We start from the raw sequence: 21,828 nt of genomic DNA, 5'->3' as shown, positions 1-21,828 counted from the left end.
CATTTGGCAACTGTTCATTTTGAGCCCTGACTACATCTATTGAAATCAGTCAATCAAAATGCACTTTCATGAAAGGTTTAATAAGATCTTCTTTTACTCCACAGCTCCAAGCGCTCCCAGTTTTATCCACTTCAGTGAACTCACCACCACCTCGGTCAACATGTCCTGGGGTGAGCCCAAGCATCCCAACGGCATCGTGGAGGGATACCGTGTGGTCTACGAGCCCTGCACGCCTGTAGATGGTGAGAAACTTCACCACACTAAAAGCTGTGGCTGAGCAAATTATTGAGATAATTTTCAGTCACCAGCTGTTTTACACCCTTTTAGGCCCGTCATGCTTTTTTAGACTTACAAATGTCTAAAATTTGCGCTTCAAATGTGTTTAAGATGAGGCTTCTTTTGGCGTTTGATGAATGGCATTCCTCTGTGACGTTCCCTCCTTTTGCCCTGTTATTGAGCGAGGCATGGTTAAAAAATTGCCAAGTGTGGTACATTGGCCAGATTCCACCATAATTGGGATCAGAGGAGGAATTACTGTGGTCCCCTAATGGCTCCAGAGTGGTCAAGCCTTTGGGGAAAACAGATGTGCTGGGCTGCTGCTTACCAATGGCCGTATCGCAGAATCTGGAGGATACGCCTCAAAGGCAAAGGCCCAACTTTCTCTATTAGTTTAACCCCTAGAGCATGACCCTGTGCACTGTTCACACATGAGAATTTGACTGTAAAACCCTAAAAGCAATATCTGTGCTTACGAAGTAACAAAAGAATAGTTTGAAAGTGTAATTTCATCTTAAGGTTTACATTTTACCTTTGCTTTTGCACAAATTAAAGAATAGGATTAAATGCACCATTATAGGCCATGGTCAGAAGTATTTATGTGACCCTGGACCACAAAACCAGTCTTAAGTAGCACGGGTATATTTGTAGCAATAGCCAAAAATACATTGTATGGGTCAAAATTATCGATTTTTCTTTTATGCCAAAAATCATTATTTGCACCCTCAGATTTTAGATTTTCAAATAGTTGTCAAATAGCTTCAAATAGAATTTATTTAGCTTGATGTATAAAACTCCATTTCAAAAAATGTACCCTTATGACTGGTTTTGTGGTCCAGGGTCACATATATGATCTCAAAAAGAAATGTTTTAAACTGTATGTTATACTGTTGTCACATGATCTCATCTTGTTGTGTGTGTCTCAAATAAGATCAAATAATGAGATAAAAAACAAATTGCTGGCACATTCATCACACTGAAAATGGAAGGTCAAGTCACATGCATTGCATTGTGGGATAGAGTACCCTACCTAGTATGCTGTGTTGCATACTGGATAATTTAGCAAATGTAGATCAATCACATAGTCTATGCATACAGAAAATTTGCATGTCAGTATGCAAACAGCTGTAAGAAAGAAGACCAATAGTAATTCAAAATATAAATATTAACATTATTATGGCTGTCAGATTTGTTGAATGCTGAACATTTTATCAGTGTAAGCTTTAATTAAAACCTTTGTTGTAGAGTGTACAAAAATATAACCAGAATTTGAATGTCATTCTATTAAAATGCACTTCCATTGAAAGTACAATTTTTTCATGGTTTCGAAGGAAGTCTTTTGTTCAAGAGTTTTAAAAAATAAATTGACAGTTTATTTGAATATAAAAAATTAAAAACAATAAGGTTGCAAAATATTATTACAATTTTAAATAATTGATTTTTATTGTAATGCATTTTAAAGTGTAATTTATTCCTGTAATAGAAAATCCAAATTTTCAGCAGCCATTAGAAAAGGAAAATTTAAAAAAAAAAAAACTTTATTTAAATTAGAATGTTTGCTTTTGTAACATTTTAAATATTTTTACTGACACTTTTGATCTGTTTAATGCATCTTGGATTAATAAAAACTATTACAGGAGAAGTCCACTTCCAGAACAAAAATTTACAGATAATGTACTCACCCCCTTGTCATCCAAGATGTTCATGTCTTTCTTTAGTCGTAAATAAATTGTTTTTTGAGGAAAATATTTCAGAATTTTTCTCCATATAATGGACTGGTATGGTGCCTCGAACTTCCAAAATGCAATTTAAATGTGGCTTCAAACGATCCCAAATGTGGTTGTAAACGATCCCAGCCAAGAAAGAAGTGTCTTATTTAGCCAAACGATTAGTTATTTTCATTAAAAAAAAATACAATTTAAATACTTTTTAATTCTTGTCTTAATCTGCCTGAACTCTGTGTATCTGACTCAAGACGGTTAGAGTATGTTGAAAAACTCAGATTGTATTTTCTCCCTCAACTTCAAAAATCATTTCAAAATCATGCTACATCAATGCTACAAAATCATGGTCGGCAGAAGTACCGACCCAGTCTTTGCAAAGTGAACATGCAAAAATCAAACACCCTTAATAAAAAAGGTAAAACAGTGATATGGGACGATTTTGAAGTTGAGGGAGAACATGAGAGGCCACGCAGAGTAAGACAAGACAAGTGTTTGAAATTAAAAAGTATATAAATTGTATTATTTTTATGAAAATAACCAATCATTTCACTAGATAAGACCCTTTTATCCACGGCTGGGATCATTTACAACCGCATTTGGGATCGTTTAAAGCCGCATTTAAACTGCATTTTGGAAGTTCAAACTCAGGGCACCATAGAAGTCCACTATATGGAGAAAAATGCTGAAATATTTCCCCCCGAAAAACATAATTTCTTTATGATTGAAGAAAGAAAGACATGAACATCTTGGTGAGTACAGTATGTGTGAAACTTTGTTTTGGAAGTGGACTTCTCCTTTAACCCTGCTGAAAACAACAGCTAAAACCAGCCTTAGCTGGTTTAAGCTGGAAGTAGCTGGTTTTAGCTGACCAGCTAAGACCAAGCTGGATGACCAGCCTACCAGCTTAGGCTGGTTTTAGCTGTTTTTTTTTTTTTTTCAGCAGGGAATTGCTTTAAAAAGATCAATCTTACTGACCTCGAACTTTTAAACAGTAGCGTGTTAATGTAACTCAATAATATCAAAGAGAATGAGTGTTTGTATGTGTCATTGTTAGTGTTTCACTCTAGCATGGTATCTAGAGTTTGAGTGTTTCCTCTACAGACTCCTCTCCTCACAATTCAGGTGTCAGTAAGGTTGTCACTGTGGATGTGAAGGGAAGCGCCCCCTTGTGGATGAAAATCAAGGATCTGGCAGATGGAGTGACCTACAACTTCCGCATCCGTGGTAAAACCCTTACTTACGGACCAGAGATTGAAGCCAACATCACCACCGGCCCTGGAGAAGGTCTTGTTGCCTTGCATTTAGCTTTAATATCAGTAAATCTAAAGCTGAAGTGTATCATTTCTGCACCGCTAGCATCTCATTGCCACATTTTCTGACACAGGCGCTCCGGGGCCTCCGGGGGAGCCATTTATTTCTCGTTACGGCTCGGCCCTCACTCTCCACTGGTCCAACGGTGACCCCGGCCGTGCTCCCATCACTCGCTATGTTATAGAAGCAAGACCATCTGGTAAGTTAAAAGGAAAACAGCATAAATTGTTCAAGTTGTTACAGAAGGAATAATAGAATTCTTACAATTAATAGATGAAGGACTGTGGGATATCCTAATCAAAGACATCCCTAAAGAGGTGACGTCGTACACTCTTAACCTGGATACTCTCAGAGAAGGGGTCACGTATGACTTCCGTGTCATTGCGGTGAATGACTATGGCTATGGTTCTCCAAGTGCTCCTTCACCTTCAATATCGGGTTAGTAAACTTCCTCACCAAAAAGTCTAAATGGTTTTGCTTTACATTTATGCAAACCCATTTTTCTGCTTCTTTTCTCTTTTACCAGCCCAAAAGGTCTCCCCCTTTTATGAAGAATGGTGGTTCCTGGTGGTTATTGCTCTTGTGGGCCTCATTTTCATCCTTCTGCTCATCTTCATTCTAATCATACGGGGGCAGAGCAAAAAATACACCAAGAAAACAGACTCAGGTGGGTTGATAAGCCAACAACACTGAAAATAGATCCATAATATCTCTCAATTACGCTGATTGCCCTGTCCTTCTCTGCTGACTCATGTGACTAAATTGAAATGGACTCAGATTTAGCTCCATTTTCCCATCACTGGTGGGTATTGCCATGGTGCTCTGGGAAAAAGTGATTTTCCACTTGAGAGAGGCTCAAAGAATCAATAGCAGCGTCTGTTCGCTTCAATTGGTTGTGGTCATTACTATCAACATGATTGCTGACTCATTTTGCTGCCTCAGAGGGAGGCCGTCTGCTGCCTCACACAAAATTACATCACGTATCATTTCGTGTCTTGTCTCGGCTTAGGAAAGAAGGTGACAATCACATCTTTTCTCACTATTGTTGAGTTTGTTTCACACAAAACTCTGTGGGTTTTGCCACTTACGAAATAGACCACAAACCCTTAAGGGCACAACACACCAAACCCTCATAAAAGAAGCAGCAATGAAAGCCGACTGCATTGTAGGCTCACATTGTGTGCATCTGGGATAGAAAATTGAGCTTGATCACAGGAGAAAAACTACGGCCAATTACCACATACATTTGGCGCCTGCGTCAATAACTCTCCATACCAACAGGTGGCAGTGGTCTGTATTAATCATTCAAAAAGGGAAACCAAAACTAGGACTGTAGATATACAAGCTAAGTTTAACAGCCAATCAGATTGATCTTTCTCACAAATTCGCCAACGGGGTACCACTAGTAAACGATGCGTTAAACAGGCGTTAAACGATGGAACAACATTGGCTGGTGACTGAATGTTAGCCAAAAAAAGAGCAATCTCATATAGTCAGCCTTTTCTCTGACTCAGCTTTTTGTTTCCAGTTGGATTGGCTAAAATTCCACTTATTGTAAAAAGTTGCGCAAAGCCGGCCAATTAGATTAGAGCTTGCCAGATCAATAAAGTGCTTTCTAGTTTTGTGTCCAATATGGACTGTGGGCTCTATGCATGTTGCAACTTTCTTCTTAAAGGTCTACGGAGGTCGGGTTGCGGGCTGATATGTGTGGGAGGGATTCTCACATGGCTGCTTCTGAGCTTGGTCAGCGTTTAGTGCTGTGCCAGCGCCAGGGTCAGTAAACAGGGTTGTGGATGTGCGAGTAGCACAAGGGAAGTGTTTGTGTAGGACACAAAGGGCTTCTCTCAAGATTCGCCCCACCCGCCCCGACCCTGTTCGGTCCTGATCTATTGGTGCCGGTTTGTTTTACTGAAGTCCGGAGAGGCCAGAAGTTCTGCAAGGTGGGATATCACACTGTCTATCTAGGCAGAGAGGTCACTGCTCTCCTCACCTCCCTGGAATCACACTTCAGTTCGACTCTTTGAGATCAAAGGTCTTTTGAGTTTTGAAGATGCGTGTTGAATGACCTAGTGAGATCTGACTTGCTTCACTGCCATGGTCATGTACACAACGCGGCCAAACCCAGAGCTGTGCAGCTACAGATTAGTGGTTCAAGTTTTGGGCTGGTAGGCTTAGTGAGAGATGAATTTGCATGAAAATACCACAAAGTTAGATTAGATGCATCGCATTTTTTATGTCAACAGCAAAGTGAAGTGAACTTTGGTGTACAAACTATCTATTTGAATGAATTTCACTTCCAGAATAAAAATTCCCTGATACTTCTTCTCACCCCATGTCATCCAAGATGTTCATGTCTTTCTTTCTTCAGTCAAAAAGAAATTAAGGTTTTTGGGGAAAACATTCCAGCATTTTTCTGCATATAGTGGACTTTGGGGGATCAGTGGGTTGAAGGTCCAAACTGCAGTTTCAGTGTAGCTTTAAAGGGTTCTACAAAATCCCAGCCAAGGAATAAGGGTCTTGTGTAGCAAATGATCGGTCATTTTCTTAAACAATAAAAAATTTATATACTTTTTAACCACAAATGCTCATCTTGCACTAGCTCGACTTCACGCATTGCGTAGTCATGTTGGAAATGTCATGTGTGACCAGAGGTTGCATTAGACGTTAACATTGTCTGTCATTTTGACGGACAGGGTTGTAAAAATTCCGTCATAATCTATTATTACCCGTCATTTTAATTTTGTGTTTTAATTATAATGACACATTTAATTGCTTTTATTTTTATTCATATTTTCATTTTTAATTATGAACCTACAGGATGATATAGGCTTATGCATTTATTTTGAAGAGAACAAATGGACAGATGAGACTGCGTAACTATCTTGTCCGCAGTGACAGCGATTTTAAAATATTCACATTTTTATGAACCTGTATCGATTCTTAAATCCCAGTTGATCTTTTAGTCTATGCTGTTTGTTTTCAGTTGATGAATGAACAGTACATATTCCGCCTCCCATCCAATAAATTGCAATAGGCTAAGCTTTTTGCTACTTTTGATATAAAGCAAAGTCTCAGATTTCAAATTCTGTCCATTTCATTGGGAAATTCAAGCAATAAATACTGGCGCTCTTTAATGTGGCGTGATAGATCATTGTAGCCAATGATGTTGGATAATTTTGAAGTTGGAGGAGAAAAAGAGATGGAGTTTTTCGGCCTACCCTACCTTTTTGAACCAAAGGACACAGACTAAGAACAAACATTTGTGGTTAAAAGTATATGTGACCCTGGACCACTAAACCAGTCTTAAGTCGCTGGGGTATATTTGTAGCAATAGCCAACAATACATTGTATGGGTCAAAATTATTGATTTTTCTTTTATGCCAAAATCATTAGGAAATTAAGTAAGTTTAAGTCAAGTTTCATGAAGATTTAGTAAAAATTCTTACTGTAAATATATCTCAACTTGATTTTTGATTAGTAATATGCATTAGTAAGAGCTTCATTTGGAAATTTTAAAGGTGATTTTCTCAATGTTTAGATTTTCTTGCACCCTCAGATTCCAGATTTTCAAATAGTTGTATCTCGGCCAAATATTGTCCTATCCTAACAAAACCATACATCAGTGGAAAGCTTGTTTATTCAGCTTTCAGATTATGTATAAATCTCCATTTCTGAAAAAAATGACCCTTATGACTGGTTTTGTGGTCCAGGGTCATATATAAATTTGAACTTTTTTTAGAAAATGGCCAATTGTTTTGCTACAAAAGACCTTTATTCCTTGGCTGCGATTGTGTAGAGCTTTTTGAAGTTGCATTGAAACTGCAATTTGGACCTTAAACCAATTGGATCCTATTAAAATCCACTATATGGAGAAAAATCCTGGAATAATTTCCTCAAAAACCTTAATTTCTTTCAACTGAAGAAGAAAGACATGAACATTTTGGATGGCGTGGTGGGTGAGAAAATTATCAGGAAATTTTAATCTGGAAGTGAACTAATCTTTTGATTATGAGAAATGGAAGAGAAAGAAAGAAAAGCATCCATTTATTTATATTTTCAGAAAAGCATCTATTTATTTGGATGGATAGATGGATGGATGGATATATGAATGAATGAAATGAATGAATGGATAGGTAGATACTTATAGGTTGTCCTCTTATCTCTATTTATAGGTGCCCACTCGAATTGCACATCTCTGCCCCTTTCACATGGAGAGATGGTACGGCTGGATGAAGGACGCTTCCCTGCCCTGGAACTCAACAACCGTCGACTCTCAGTCAAAAATTCCTTCTGCCGTAAGAACGGAATCTACACCCGGTTAGTATATGTTCATGAATCACAATTTCCATTCGTTACAAACATATACAATGGTACCACTTCACAGAAGAGTGTACATCAAGCTCAATCAGTATCTAGTGGAATGGTTTGCTCTGCTAATGTAATGTTTTTTTCCTGGAATTTTCTTTGAGGTAAACACTGTCAGTATGCTGTTCAGGACATTATGTGCACAATGGATTTAATTCCCAAATGGCTGCAAACAAAGAGCTAGAGAGGAATGTATTCTGTCCACACATAGAGCTTAGGCCGGGCTGTTGATTTAAATTCTACTTCAGGCTTCCTTTAAATGGATTGAGTTGGCATGGATTTTAATGACAGTCACTCTTTTCAAATCTTCAACTGCAATCTGTCAGTGGAAAGAACACACCAGACTATGAAAGTTGGACCGTTCAGACCCCCCTCTTTTGTGTCTTATTGACATTCAGAGTGCATTCTGTGGAAATTGACCATTTATGTAAGCTGCTTCAACAAAGCATCTTTCTTCACATTCTCTTGAGCTTAGATTAGACCATATTCATGATAAGACATACCGTGTCCCCTATAGCTTAAGGACTAAGAAGTAGATCTTCAAGACAGTGAGTTATTCAATGATTTTTAGGGCAGTTACGTTTTTAAGAACAGTTTGAAAGGTAATTTTCGGGACACGGTTTTTGAGGCTTGCCACAGGCAACCCAAAGTTTCTTTGTCGCTGATAGCACATTTAACCAAAAGTCTTAAAGTTCTTCTTTTCTTGTGATATCTACAGTAAAGTGATTTATTATAACACTTTGTCCTAACCAATTGCGATACAACTTGTTTTCACACACTGTGCAAGCCAATCAGAGCATATTTGACAATTATTATGCAATTTAAAAAAAAAAGATTTTGGACAGTGATATTTCCTGGTGGGTGGCAGGGCCTGCACCAAGGGGGCATTTGTGGCTTTCCCCCACCAAATGAGTTACAGTGCCCCCTCCTTCCTGAACGTAATCGATTGCACACTTTTGTGAGCATAAGTGACTGCACACAAGCAGAGATTGCATGCTTCCTACTCGAAACTGGCGCTAGCTTTGGTGGGTGAAGGTGCCCAGTGTGATGCTGCAAAAGTTAAATGACTAACCAGATGTAAATTGCACTAGAAAATGTTTGCGCGATTACTTTTGCATATAGGGCTGGACGATATGACCTAAAATCATAACTCGATTAATTGTTGTCAAATACAAAAGTTGCCATGCAAACCTGGTACTGTAAACAAAAGCTTGCAACACTTGCTCCGCCTCCTTGGTCTTCTGATTGGTCCACTATTTGATGAGTGGTGCTGCGTGTGAGAGTTTAAATTCTATAAACTTGACACTGAATCATAAACGCACCACTCACGTACGAGACACTACAAAAGATCGGGAAATGGGAAATAGGAGAATGGGAAAGTATTAATAAGATTAAGAAACCGAAATAACCCACATGGGAAAATTACATAAAATATTATGAGTTTCAGTTTTTATTATTTTTGATTAATTAACTTACTTGCATGTACTTGCATGTTTTCATCAACCTTAGTGAACCATTGTTTAAAAACTACAAATTTCAAATGTAACATGTAAAATGTGACCCTGGACCACAAAACCAGTCATAAGGGTACATTTTTTTAAAAGGAGATTTATACACGATCTGACATCTGAATAAATAAGCTTTCCATTGATGTATGGTTGTTAGGACAGTATAATATTTGGCTGAGATACAACTATTTGAAATTCAGGAATCTGAATCTGGGTGCAAAAAAAATCAAAATATTGAGAAAATTGCCTTTAAAGTTGTCCAAATTAATGTTTTAGCAATGCATATTACTAATCAAAAATTAAGTTTTAATATATTTATGGTAGGAAATTTACAAAATATCTTCATGGAACATGAACTTTACTTAATACCCTAATGATTTTTGGCATAAAAGAAAAATCTATTATTCTGACCCATACAATGTATTGTCGGCCATTGCTACAAATATACTCATGCTATTTATGACTAGTTTTGTGGTTCAAGATCGCAAATTGGTTTAATATCTCATCCTTTGAAGGAGTTCAGGTTTTAATTGGTGAGGTCAGACCTCCCCCAAACCCCACTGTAGTTTACACCATTCTTCCGGACTTCTCCTGACACTTATTTGGACTTATTTGCACGAACAGTGTGCAATAATAATCTATGGCGTTTTCATTATTCTAATGAACTGAAGGACTTTGCAGGCAACTTAACTTGATTGGATGAAGAGATGGCTCTGCTTCGAGCTTATTCTGGTGGTAATTGGAGAAGCTGCTTTGGGCCCATTATACTGGAATGTGCTGGGGGGGGTTGTGCTGGTTCTTTGCCCAGATGCAGAGGCCCAAGACAGGGATCAAAGAGCTTGGGCAGTGAAGGACTTCCACTTTGGATGCAGTCCTGCTAATGAGCTCCCATCAAGATGGAGCCACGAGAGATATCTTTGATAGAGGTAGGAAAGGAAAGGGTTTGGTATGGGACGGAAGAGATAGAGGCGAGAGATGAGGGTGGATAAGAAGAATGGAAGACCTCAGCGCTTGTGAATAATTGAAGCCCCTCTCTGGCTGCTGAGGGGTGTTGGGGGCTGTTTGACGTGGCTCCGCCTCTCTGCTTCAACCTTCCTCAAACCTCAGTCTCCTCTGAATTTTAAACAGATACAATATCATAACCCTCCCCTCCCCCTAGTGCTCTTGCTTTATTCCTAGGGGCCCAATTTTTGTTGGGACAACCCCTCCACCACCATGGCTTTCCATTAGTATACAGCTCGCGCATGGTCCCCTTGTTCATTTTTAGGTTGAACAAAGCATCCTACATTTCGCCATCGGTCGATGCCATGTTTTTATATGAACTCTCTTGCATATTAGATATTCCTTTGCTCATTAGCTCCTGCATGGTTCTTTAAAGTCTCTTCCCCGTGTGTGTTATTTCAGCTTGATTTATAAGCCAACTGAAGTAAAGTACTGAATCAGGGCAGCTTAGCAGCCTCAGTTCAAAAGCTAATGTCTCCAGTGACCTTGGCTTTGAGCATATCAGATCTCATTATGGCAAATCATGTAAACCCATCCTGCCATACGGCGATCCTTCTGCCTTCCTTTTTGACAAACAAGTGAACTGGTTCAAAGAAGTACAGTCCAACCCCCTGTACCCCCTGAAATTGGGGGTTGACTCACTGTCCCTTTGCCTTCCAAAGGCTTGTCATCCTTCGTTTCTCCTGGACTGTGCAGAATGAGGGTATTCATCCCATCAAAATCAGCTTTGAGAATTGATCCATGATGATGCTGCATCATTGAGTCTTTATGAGTACCTTGTGATGCCTTTTAAACCCCTGCATAGTCTAGTCCACACTAAACTGATTATTTACTGTCTGAATCAAAGAAAAGCACCATGGAAGTATTATAAAAGTCCATGTGATTTGTGTGTTAAATTCCAAGACTTTTGAGACCATGCAGTTATTTGGTGTGAAGAATAGGATGAAATTACAGTTGAGGTCAAAAGTTTACATACACTGATGCTCCGGAAGGAAAAACGATGCATTAAGAGCCGGGGGTGTAAACTTTTGAACTGAATGAATATGTGTAAATTTTTCTTATTTGGCCTAAATAACATATTGTTTTTCCTTCTGAAGCATCAGTGAGCGTTTGAACCTTTTGTAATAGTTGCATATGAGTCCCTCAGTTGTCCTCAGTGTGAAAAGATGGATCTCAAAATCATACAGTCATTGTTGGAAAGGGTTCAAATACACAAAACTGCTGAAAAAACAAGAACTTTGTGGGACCTGAAGGATTTTTCTGAAGAATAGCAGATAGTTCAACTTTTTAGGACAAACAAGGCACTCATGAACAACTATCACTAAACAAAAAAAATATTTTCTCTTGTGGACTATGTGTAAATGTCTTTTATGTGAAATATCTTATTTAGGTCAGTACTAAATAAAAAATAACATGCATTTTGTATGATCCCTTTTATTTTGGTACAATAATAAACATTTTGTAGATTCTGCAAGGTGTATGAAAACTTTTGACCTTGTACTTGAACTTGATTGTTGTACTTGATTTTGGGGTGTTGCAAACGGTATGGCTGATAACAGTGATATATGAAAAGTTTGTCTTACACATACAATAATATTATAAATGACCCAGCAGCAGTAACTATGGTTCATTATCCAACATTATTTTACATTATTTCTCAGAGAAAAGAAGGTGACATTGCAATTTGTAGCTACTACTGCCACACAAAAACATGAGACGAAAAGGGATAATTCAATAAAAACTCAGTGAACTAACTTTTTAACCTGACAGTTTCTTTGTCACTTACAAATCACAAAACATGTTGATTTTGAATGAATAGTAAAGTTTTTTTCTGTGTGTTTTCCTCTAGATCTCCTCCACGACCCAGTCCCGGCAGCCTGCACTATTCTGATGAAGACGTCAGCATCAAATACAATGACTTGGTCCCAGCCGAGAGCAGCAGCCTGACCGAGAAGCCTTCAGAAGTGTCCGACTCACAGGTGATTCACCCCAACAAGGTCAATGATTTTCTTAAAATAGTTTTTCTGATCTTATCTGGAATCAGAATTGCCCCTGTTTACTTCTTAAACTACTTATTAATCCGTCAGTGCATGCTATTGCAAATAAAAAATGTTTATCTTCATAATCTTTAATCAAAACCTAATAACTTGCTCTGCCTCTGAAACGACTTTCTGGTTTTTTGGACCCCTCATACTCATTAGCCCCTCCCTGCAACGCCTGACTAATTTTTGATATAAAATTCCCACTGTTCCCAATTCTATCAATTGCTAGAGAATAAATTAAGCTTCTGCCTTACATCTGTCTCAGTGAATATCCCATTTCTTTCGTAAATACACAGGGATTCACTTGGCTGTCTGTATTAATTATACTTCACGTTTTCTTTTGTCAGTAGGTTTGTGGATGTTATTTAACATTTTAAATGAAGTGGATAACACACAAAACACTAAAGACAACCCCCCACAGGAAAGAAATAACACAAAAGAGCTCTTTTTAACATCTGAATTGTTTCTATTAGGCAGCAGTGAGATTAAATGGAGAGCAAATGGAGATGTTTGCATAAGTCTTCTGCCTCTCAAGCTTCGCTTGAGAAAAAAAAAAACATGCTTAGTAATCTTACCAAACTCCTCTTGAGATCATTTCTGTTACTGTACATAACTGTCTCATTTGTCTACATTTTAAAGGAATTTTCAAAGAAATATTTAAAAGAAGGTTTAAACTTAAAAGCTTAGACCTCCATTAAGTGTTTTGAAAGAGCTATGAAAAGGATCAAATGTTTCAATGGGCTTCCAAAATGTCTTTCTTTTATGATGAACTATTATTTCTGCAAATACAGTAAATGAATGATGATAAGAATGACCTTTCTTTTACAAACCATTGCAGCTCATCTCATTCCAGGCCTTAGGTCTCATTTCTATGCCTTGCACCGGAAAATGATTTAAATGAATCCTCATGACTGAAATTTCCTTGTCATAACAAATAGTGTAGCTTTTTATGCAACATCAAGTATAATGTGTGATACTAGGATCTCCTCTCTTCGCTTCGCAGTATCTGTCTCAATAACTATGCAGCTAGAGCTTAAAGTGTCATGGGAATTTGTGAATCTTTTGGCCCAAGCTGTGAGAAAGTAGGGGGCACTGCTCTTGTTTGAGCATTTGTCTTTCCGCCCTCTATCCCACTGGGAGCTTTTTGCCTGTTTGTCAGGTACCTATACTGTCTCCTTCAAAGAAACCCTCTAAACGTGATGCACTTTAGCATAATGTCAGTGTAAACAAGCGATATGAGTCTCTATTTAGACCACCTTTGGCAGAAGACAGCTGGTGGACTAATACAGAATCATTTGTCATCATTAACCCTTTGATTTTTGTTTTGTCATCTATGAGGCTCTGTAAGTAATTATTTTGCCCTTTCAGGAGGCACTTATGTTTTCATTTAGGGTCACTGTTCCTCTGAGTTTCCATAAATGCTACACTACCAGTCAAAAGTTTTTGAACAGTAAGATTTTTAATGTTTTTTAAAGAAGTTTCTTCTGCTCACCAAGCCTGCATTTATTTGATCCAAAGTATAGCAAAAACAGTAATATTTTGAAATATTTTTACTATTTAAAATAACTGCTTTCTATTTGAACATATTTTAAAATGTAATTTATTCCTGTGATTTCAAAACTGAATTTTCAGCATCATTACTCCAGTCTTCAGTGTCACATGATCCTTCAGAAATCATGCTGATTTGCTGCTCAAAAAAACATTTATTATTATTATTATGTTGAAAACAGCAGAGTAGAATTGTTCATGTTTCTTTGATGAATAGAAAGTTCAGAAGAACAGCATTTATCTGAAATAGAAATCTTTTGTAACACTATAAATGTCTTTATCACCACTTTTAATCAATTTAAAGCATCCTTGCTAAATAAAAGTACTGATTTCTGAAATTGATTTTATTTAAATAAAAAAATAAATAAAAATCTTTGGATCTTTGAATCTTTCTATTCATCAAAGAATACTGAAAAAATGTACTCAACAGTTTTAAATATTGATAATAACAATAATAAATGCTTCTTGAGCAGCAAATCAGACTGGAGTAATGATGCTGAAAATTCAGGTTTGACATCACAGGAATATATTTCATTTTAAAATATAATAAAATAGAACACAGTTATTTTAAATGCTAAAATATTTTACAATATTACTGTTTTTGCTGTGTTTCGGATCAAATAAATGCAGGCTTGGTGAGCAGAAGAGACCTATTTAAAAAACATTAAAAACCTTACTGTTCAAAAACTTTTGACTGATAGTGTATTTAATGATTCTTTACTCACCTAATGTCGTTCCAAACCTGTATGCTCTTATTTTTTATAGATTTTATAAGGAAAGTGTTTGAAAAGCATTTAAGCAGCTCTTTTCCATAAATAACAACAGTCCATAGTGAGCATCAAGCTCCAAAATGAATGAAAAACATCCTTCAAAAAATCACAAAAATGCTTTTGGTTCATTTAAAAATAACAGCAATACAAATTATTACATTTAAAAGGAATTTTGTCCATCTTCATCTTTGATTTTAAAAATTTATTTTATGATTATATTTTTTCTTCATAATACCATTCAAATGTTTTGAGATTGTAAGATTTTTGCACATTTTTCAAAAAAAAGTCTCTTACTCTTACCAAGGCTACATTTATTTGATTAAAAAAATACAGTAAAACCTGAAATTATTGAAAATATATTGCAATTTAAAATAACGGTTTTGCAATTTATTTTGGTGTGTCACATGATCCTTCAGAAATCATTCTAATATGCTGATTTGCTGCTTAAGAAAGTTGCTGCTCAAAAGTTTTGTGGAAACATGATATATTTTTCAAGACTTTTTGATGAATAGAAAGTATAAAAAGAAAATCTTTCGGAATGTAAAAGTCTCTCCTCTCACTTTTGATCAATTTAATGCTTCCTTGCTAAATAAAAAATGAATTTAAAAATCTATTAGCAGAGGTTTTTATCTAAATGGAAAATGCCACAAAATGGGCAAGAGAAATGCAAGCCATTACAGAAAGTGAAGGTGTAACAGAATGTTTCTTGCTCATTCAATTACAGGGCAGTGATAGCGAATACGAGTTGGATCCAAACCGGCAGAAGACCCACTCCTTCGTCAACCACTACATCAGTGACCCCACCTACTATAATTCCTGGCGCCGCCAACAGAAAGGCGTCTCTCGGCCTCCGGCGTACGGCTACGCCCAGCCCGACACGGTGGCGGAACAGGAGTCCCGACCCCACCCGCCCCCGCTGCCACCGTTACCACCTCTGCTGCCCCACAGCAATCCATCCCCGCAGCCCCAGGGCCAGGGCACCCTGTTCAGGCCCAAGGGCAGCCGGACTCCCACCCCGTCACTGCTGTCCTCTGACAACCACAGCCAGCACACCCTGTACAGGCCCCCTAGCAGCCTGGGCACCTCCGCCCAGGTCCCGGCCACAGGATTCTCCTCATTTGTTTGATACAAGACTGTCATTCCAATGACAAAACGCCTGGGAGGGACTCCTGCAGTATTACTGGTCTGTAATTATTATTATTAATTTTTTTTTTTTTTTTGCTGCACCTTGTTGGACATCAAGAGCTGCTTTTGGATTTCATTTTGCCAGGTGTGCAGGTGTATTGTGGGTTTATATGTGCGTGCCAGAGCATTGAAACGCAGACAATCATTTGGAAGGGAATCGTTTGTTGATTGTACATTCTAAAATACATTCACTTCATCCTTCACTGAAAAAGAAATGTTACGGCCCAAATATTGACTGCATACACAGTGGAGTCCAAAAATCTATGACCGTCTGGAGTTTTCTTTTTTTAATTTTTCAAGTTCCATTTAAGTTTTACTATTTTGAAATATTTAAGACTAAGAAAAGGCAACACTGATGGTCTCATACTGTTGGACCCCACTGTAAATGTTTAAACAAACTGCATTTCACATAATGCTGCAGATTTCCAAAGCTCATCTTCACAATTCTGTTTATATAATATTGCTCTCATGTCATTCACAAGGAAATCAATGACAGAATATTTCTGAAAGCCAAAAAATTGCAGCTGTGATTTTGTAGTAGTATCAGTCTCTTGAAACTGAAAAAGAAAGAAAATTCAACTCCGTAGAAAACAAACTTTAGGGCTTTTCACACTTGGAATGGTTAACCATGGGTCATTCTGAACTCTGAAGAAATCCAAGGTTGTATGTTTCACATTTCACATCGTTCAAAATTTACCCCGGGTTAAAACTGACATTTCATACAACACCAGGGATGGCGAACTCCAGTCCTGGAGAGCCGCAGCCCTGCAGAGTTCAGCTCCAACCCTAATTAAAACTCACCTGCCTGTTGCTTTCTAGTAACCCTTCAGACATTGATTAGCTTATTCAGGTGTGTTTGATTAGGGTTGAAGCAAAACTACGCAGGGCTGCCGCTCTCCAGGACCGACATTCGCCACCTCTGTACTAGACATTCCTAAATCCTGGGTTAAAGGGATAATGCACCTAAAAATGAAAATTCCTCACTGATCTCATGACAAAAACCTGTTGGAACTTTTTCCGCAAGATATGAAATAAGTACCAATAAGTACATATCACTGCAGTTTCCAACAGAAATTAACACTAGAAGCAGTAAAACAGCGAGCACTTGTAATTGTTTATGTACACAGTTATGATTATAGCTCCATATGTTTTGCTTTCCAGACGTAACAGTCTTGCTCGGTAGCTCAGCCGGCACAGAATTGGACTTAAGATGTGGAATCCTTGGGTACGAATCCTGTGAAAAACACGATAAAAGAGCTGAAAGATGAGAGATAGAAAAACAAGCTAAAATGGCATGCTTGCGATTGGGTTTTCAAGTCACATCTGCTTTTGTTCATACTATCAGGTAGGTTTAGGTGTAGTGCAGACGGTACATTATTTTAAAACGTCACGGAGCATTAGAGTTATAGACACTCAATGGACATTTCAAGTCAGAACTGCGTTGACATATTACAAAACCAACATCACATAAAACTTAATATATGTATGTTCATATGTTCTGGGGAAAACAATTTAACACTCTTTTAGCGCCACCCAGTGGACATTTCACATCAAACATGTCCCAAAACGTACATGGCACTACGTATTTCGCGTCATCATCAGAACACAAATTAAGATATTTCTGATGAAATCCGAGAGCTTTCTGACCCTGCTTATACAGCAACGCAACTGAAACGTTCAAGACCCAGAAAGGTAGTAAGGACATTAATAGTCCATGTGACATCAGTGGTTTAACCTTAGTTTTATGAAGCTACAAAAATACTTTTTTGTTGCAAAGAGAACAACTTTATTCAACAGTTTCTTCTCTTTTGAGTCAGTCTTCGACACGTGTTCCATAAGTACCACATCGTATGCATGTGGTGCTGCTGACGCAGGAGTCGGCATTCTGACGTAGAACGTCCATCTCTCTTAATTCATTGTCTGTATATTCCGTTTGGAATAAGTAAGGCTGGGGGAAAAAAAAAGTCATCCTCTCTGTCGAAATCTTCAGCCATGTTTACAAAGCTTGCTTTGTGTACACTGTGCATCTTATTCTGCTTGTAAACAAGGCATAACGCATCCAGGTTCTACGTCACAAACATCGACTCTTGCATCTTCTGAAGATGAACGAAGGTCTTACGGGTTTGGAACAACATGAGGGTGACTAATTAATGACAGAATTTTCATTTTTGGGTGAACTGTATCTTTAAGGTTCTTATTTGCATATTTGCAATATGAAAGTAAGAATAAAACAGTCTCTTCTTCAGTCTAATTCACTTGTTTCAGTCACCTTTTGACATTTTCCCCCTTAAATTCTGTTGACCTTAAAGTCGTAGAGCTAATCTAGTTGTAACATGCTTAGGTAAACCCTGGGTAACATAGGTGCTTCAGAAATGACGTATGAGTGTAAAACATATCTTTACATGGGGTTAAAAGTGGGGTTTAGAATGATGATAACCCGGGGAAGGGTTGCCAGGTTTTCACAAGAAAAATACACATTTTTGGCAGGGTTCCCCTGTTAAAATTCACATTCCAGGGGATAAATATCACGGGATTGCTTCAAACTGCGGACATGAAAATACAACCTGCGGGAACAATGTTAAAGTAGCCCAATTCTGCGGAAAAACCTCAGACTTGGCAACACTGACCCAGGGTGAAGTGCAGTGTGAAAAGCTGTTTTGAGGAGGGAAAAGTATGGAATTTCTATAGGATTCATATGGTACAGTTTTTATTTATTTTTGCTTACTGTTTGCTTATGTCCAACCAAGGAAATGTTGCAAAGGATAAGGCTTTGGGCACTAACATTGTCATTATTTTCATCCTACTTTGATACATCACCAAACTTCAGTTTTCAAACCCATGGACAAATATGAAAAAAGATACTTTTCGTGGGAAAATAACACAGTATTTCCAAGATATAACAAATAATGCAAAACACATTGATGTATTAATCATGCATTTGCATTAAGAAAAGTGTAACAACTGTGAATTTGTGCCAATATCAGTCTCTGAGAGAGTTTTTCTGCTTCTTGGACCAATAAAACTTTAACACTATGGAGGAGAAAAGGAAAAGTAATTTTGATAGCGAAATGGAAGTCCAATACAAGTCCACTTGCAAATTATGTCTCATTTGTGTCTTTGAGGGTATAATAATGCGTTTGGAAAACAAAAAGAAAATGAATTTTGATATTAACAATACGAGTAAAGGTATGGTTCACCCAAAAATTACAATTTTGTCATTTACTCACCCTCATGTTATTCCAAAACACAAAAGAAGTTATTTTGAAGAATTGGTTGGTGACCACAATGGCTACCAGCAACTGTTTGTTCACCAGCATTCTTCATAATATCTTCTTTTGTGTTCAACACAAGAAAGAAACTCATACAGGTTTGCAAAAGCCTGAGGGTGAGTAAATGATGACAGAATTTTTATTTTTGGGTGAACTGACAATACTCATGTGATTAAAAAACGACCACTCAAAATGTCTGTGCATATGCAAATCTGTATAGATACTGTGTGGGTCAATAACATCCATAGGTAGTGCTTCATCTTCATCATTAGCAAACAAGCTTCATGGACTTGATTCCCAGGTGACGTCACACTGTGTCAGTTGAATTTGTACAGACGAGTCGCAAACGTCATGAAGTCAGTCTCACGTTCGGGGTCTGTTGCTCAGAGACTGATCAAAATGTCTGCTCTTACAAATGACATTGTATGTATTTCTCTGAATATATTGTAGAATGTGTTTTTACGGTTCACAGTTTGACATAGTGTACACATACAGTATGCTTACGTGTATGTCAGCAGATATGCTTAATTTATTTATAATCGATTGGTTTTATACTCTAACTTAAGAAGAACAGCAGCAGCAGTCTTATGTGGAAAACTATTTTAAAGGACTTGAAAATTACGATGATCATGATTCACAATATCTCCTGTCTTGTTCTCTGTGAGGTGACTATCACTGTACAAAACTTGATGAATTATATTGGACCAAGGCATGGTTCATATCGAAAATAAATTACTCTATTTTTCAGTGTTTTTTGTTGATGTCTTGCTTTGGCTTTCGAAAGTTCAGCACACTGACATTTGTGACCATGGACTACAAAACTAATCATAAGGGTACATTTTTTGATCATTTGAAAGCTTTCCATTGATGTATGATTTGTTAGGATAAGACAATATTTGGCTGAGATACAACTATTAGGAATCTGAGGGTACAAAAAATCTAAATATTGAGAAAATGACCTTTAAAGTTGTCCAAATGAAGTTCTTAGCAATGCATATTACTAATCAAAAATGAAGTTTTGATATATTTATGGTAGGACATTCACAAAATATTTTCATGGAACATGATCTTTACTTAATATCCTAACAATTTTTGACATAAAAGAAAAATGGATCATTTTTACCCATACAATGTATTTTTGGCTATTGCTACAAATATACCCATGCTACTTAAGACTGGTTTTGAGGTCCAGGGTCACATCATTTTAATAAGCAAAAAATCCCTAGTTATTGTATTTGAAGGCTTGAGCCTCTTATGCTCACCAAAGCTGAATTTATTTGATCAAAAATACAGTAAAAGCAGTAATATTGTGAAATATTATTATAATTTAAAATACCTAGTTTCTGTTTAAATATATATTTTACATTTAATCTTATTAAACATTTATGTGATGCAAAGGTGAATTTTCAGCATCATTACTCCAGTCTTCAGTGTCACATGATCCTTCAGAAATCATTCTAATATGCTGATTGGCTGCTCAAGAAACATTTATTATTATTAATATTTAAAATAGTTGCTTAATATTTTTGTGGAAATCTTAAATCTGGAAAAATCTGGAAATCTTAGTTTTTTGAAAAACAATAAATGTAATTTTAATGTGAAATACTGTAAAAAAAATGGTCTTGTAGAAGTAAAAAGCATTAATTATGACATCACATTTGCATTTTATTTAAATATTAAAATATTTATTTTGTCATTTTTATTTATATATTAATACTCTATTTATTTAATTTATATAAATAATCTTACTTTTTAAAGGAGAAGTCCACTTCCAGAACAACAATTTACAGATAACGTACTCACCCCCTTGTCATCCAAGATGTTTATGTTTTCTTCAGTCGTAAAGAAATTATGTTTTTTGATGAAAACATTTCAGGATTTTTCTCCATATAATGGACTGATATTGTGCCCCGAGATTGAACTTCGAAAATGCAGTTTAAATGTGGCTTTAAACGATCCCAAATGCAACTGTAAACGAACCCAGTCGAGAAAAAAATGTTTTTTTTTTAGCGAAACGATCAGTTATTTTCATAAAAATAATACAATTTATGTACTTTTTAATGTCAAACGTCTTGTCTTACTGTGCCTGAACTCTGTTTTTTTCCGGTTCATGACAGTTAGGGTATGTCGAAAAACTCCCATCTCACGTTCTCCCTCAACTTCAAACTCGTCCTATATCGCTGATTTACCTTCTTTGTTAAGGGTGTTTGATCTTCTTTGCATGTTCACTTTGCAAAGACTGGGATGGAACTTCGGCAACGATGTTGGATGATTTTGAAATGATTTTTGAAGTTGAGGGAGAAAATACGATTTTTTCGACATACCCATACTGTCTTGAGTCAGAATACACAGAGTTCAGGGAGAGAAAGGCAAGACGAGCATTTGAGATTAAAAAGTATTTAAATTGTATTTTTTTATGAAAACAACCAATCTTTTCGCTAGATAAGACCCTTCTTCCTCAGCTGGGATCATTTACAACCGCATTTGGGATCGTTTGAAGCTGCATTTAAACTGCATTTTAGAAGTTCAAACTCTGGGCACCATATCAGTCCATTATATGGAGAAAAATCCTCAAATATCCTCAAATACAGTACATTATCTGTAAATTGCTGTTCTGGAAGTGGACCTCTCCTTTAAATTATTTCAATTATTTATTATTAATTAATAATAATAATAATAATAATAATAATAATAATATATAAAAATAATAATAATTATTATTATTTTTTAATTATTTTTTAAATTATATATCAGTAATGTACATTATGGTGTTTTGAATTGCATTTGTACAATCAGTCACAATAGTGTCACATGTGTTGCCCTGATGG

At 36.8% G+C, this 21,828-nt stretch overlaps 1 protein-coding gene across 3 annotated transcripts in view; it reads left to right on the top strand.

Moving 5' to 3' along the window:
- sdk2a (sidekick cell adhesion molecule 2a) overlaps nucleotides 1–19,727 on the top strand; it is a 192,355-nt gene extending 172,628 nt beyond the window's left edge. Inside the window, exons 38-45 of one of the 3 annotated variants that reach the window (XM_051102943.1) lie at nucleotides 105–242; nucleotides 3,123–3,284; nucleotides 3,385–3,510; nucleotides 3,585–3,749; nucleotides 3,838–3,978; nucleotides 7,484–7,628; nucleotides 12,036–12,165; nucleotides 15,271–19,727. In XM_051102943.1, coding sequence (XP_050958900.1) covers nucleotides 105–242; nucleotides 3,123–3,284; nucleotides 3,385–3,510; nucleotides 3,585–3,749; nucleotides 3,838–3,978; nucleotides 7,484–7,628; nucleotides 12,036–12,165; nucleotides 15,271–15,672 — 1,409 coding nt within the window. In that variant the 3' untranslated portion in view covers nucleotides 15,673–19,727. Of the gene's footprint in view, nucleotides 1–104; nucleotides 243–3,101; nucleotides 3,285–3,384; nucleotides 3,511–3,584; nucleotides 3,750–3,837; nucleotides 3,979–7,483; nucleotides 7,629–12,035; nucleotides 12,184–15,270 lie in introns of all 3 variants that reach the window. The other 2 variants (XM_051102939.1, XM_051102933.1) reach the window with 2 other exon arrangements.
- The last annotated feature ends 2,101 nt before the right edge of the window (nucleotides 19,728–21,828 follow it).

The sequence above is a fragment of the Labeo rohita genome, chromosome 3, assembly GCF_022985175.1.
Source record: "Labeo rohita strain BAU-BD-2019 chromosome 3, IGBB_LRoh.1.0, whole genome shotgun sequence".
NCBI lineage: Eukaryota > Metazoa > Chordata > Actinopteri > Cypriniformes > Cyprinidae > Labeo > Labeo rohita.
This window is presented reverse-complemented; position numbering and strand designations above follow the sequence as displayed.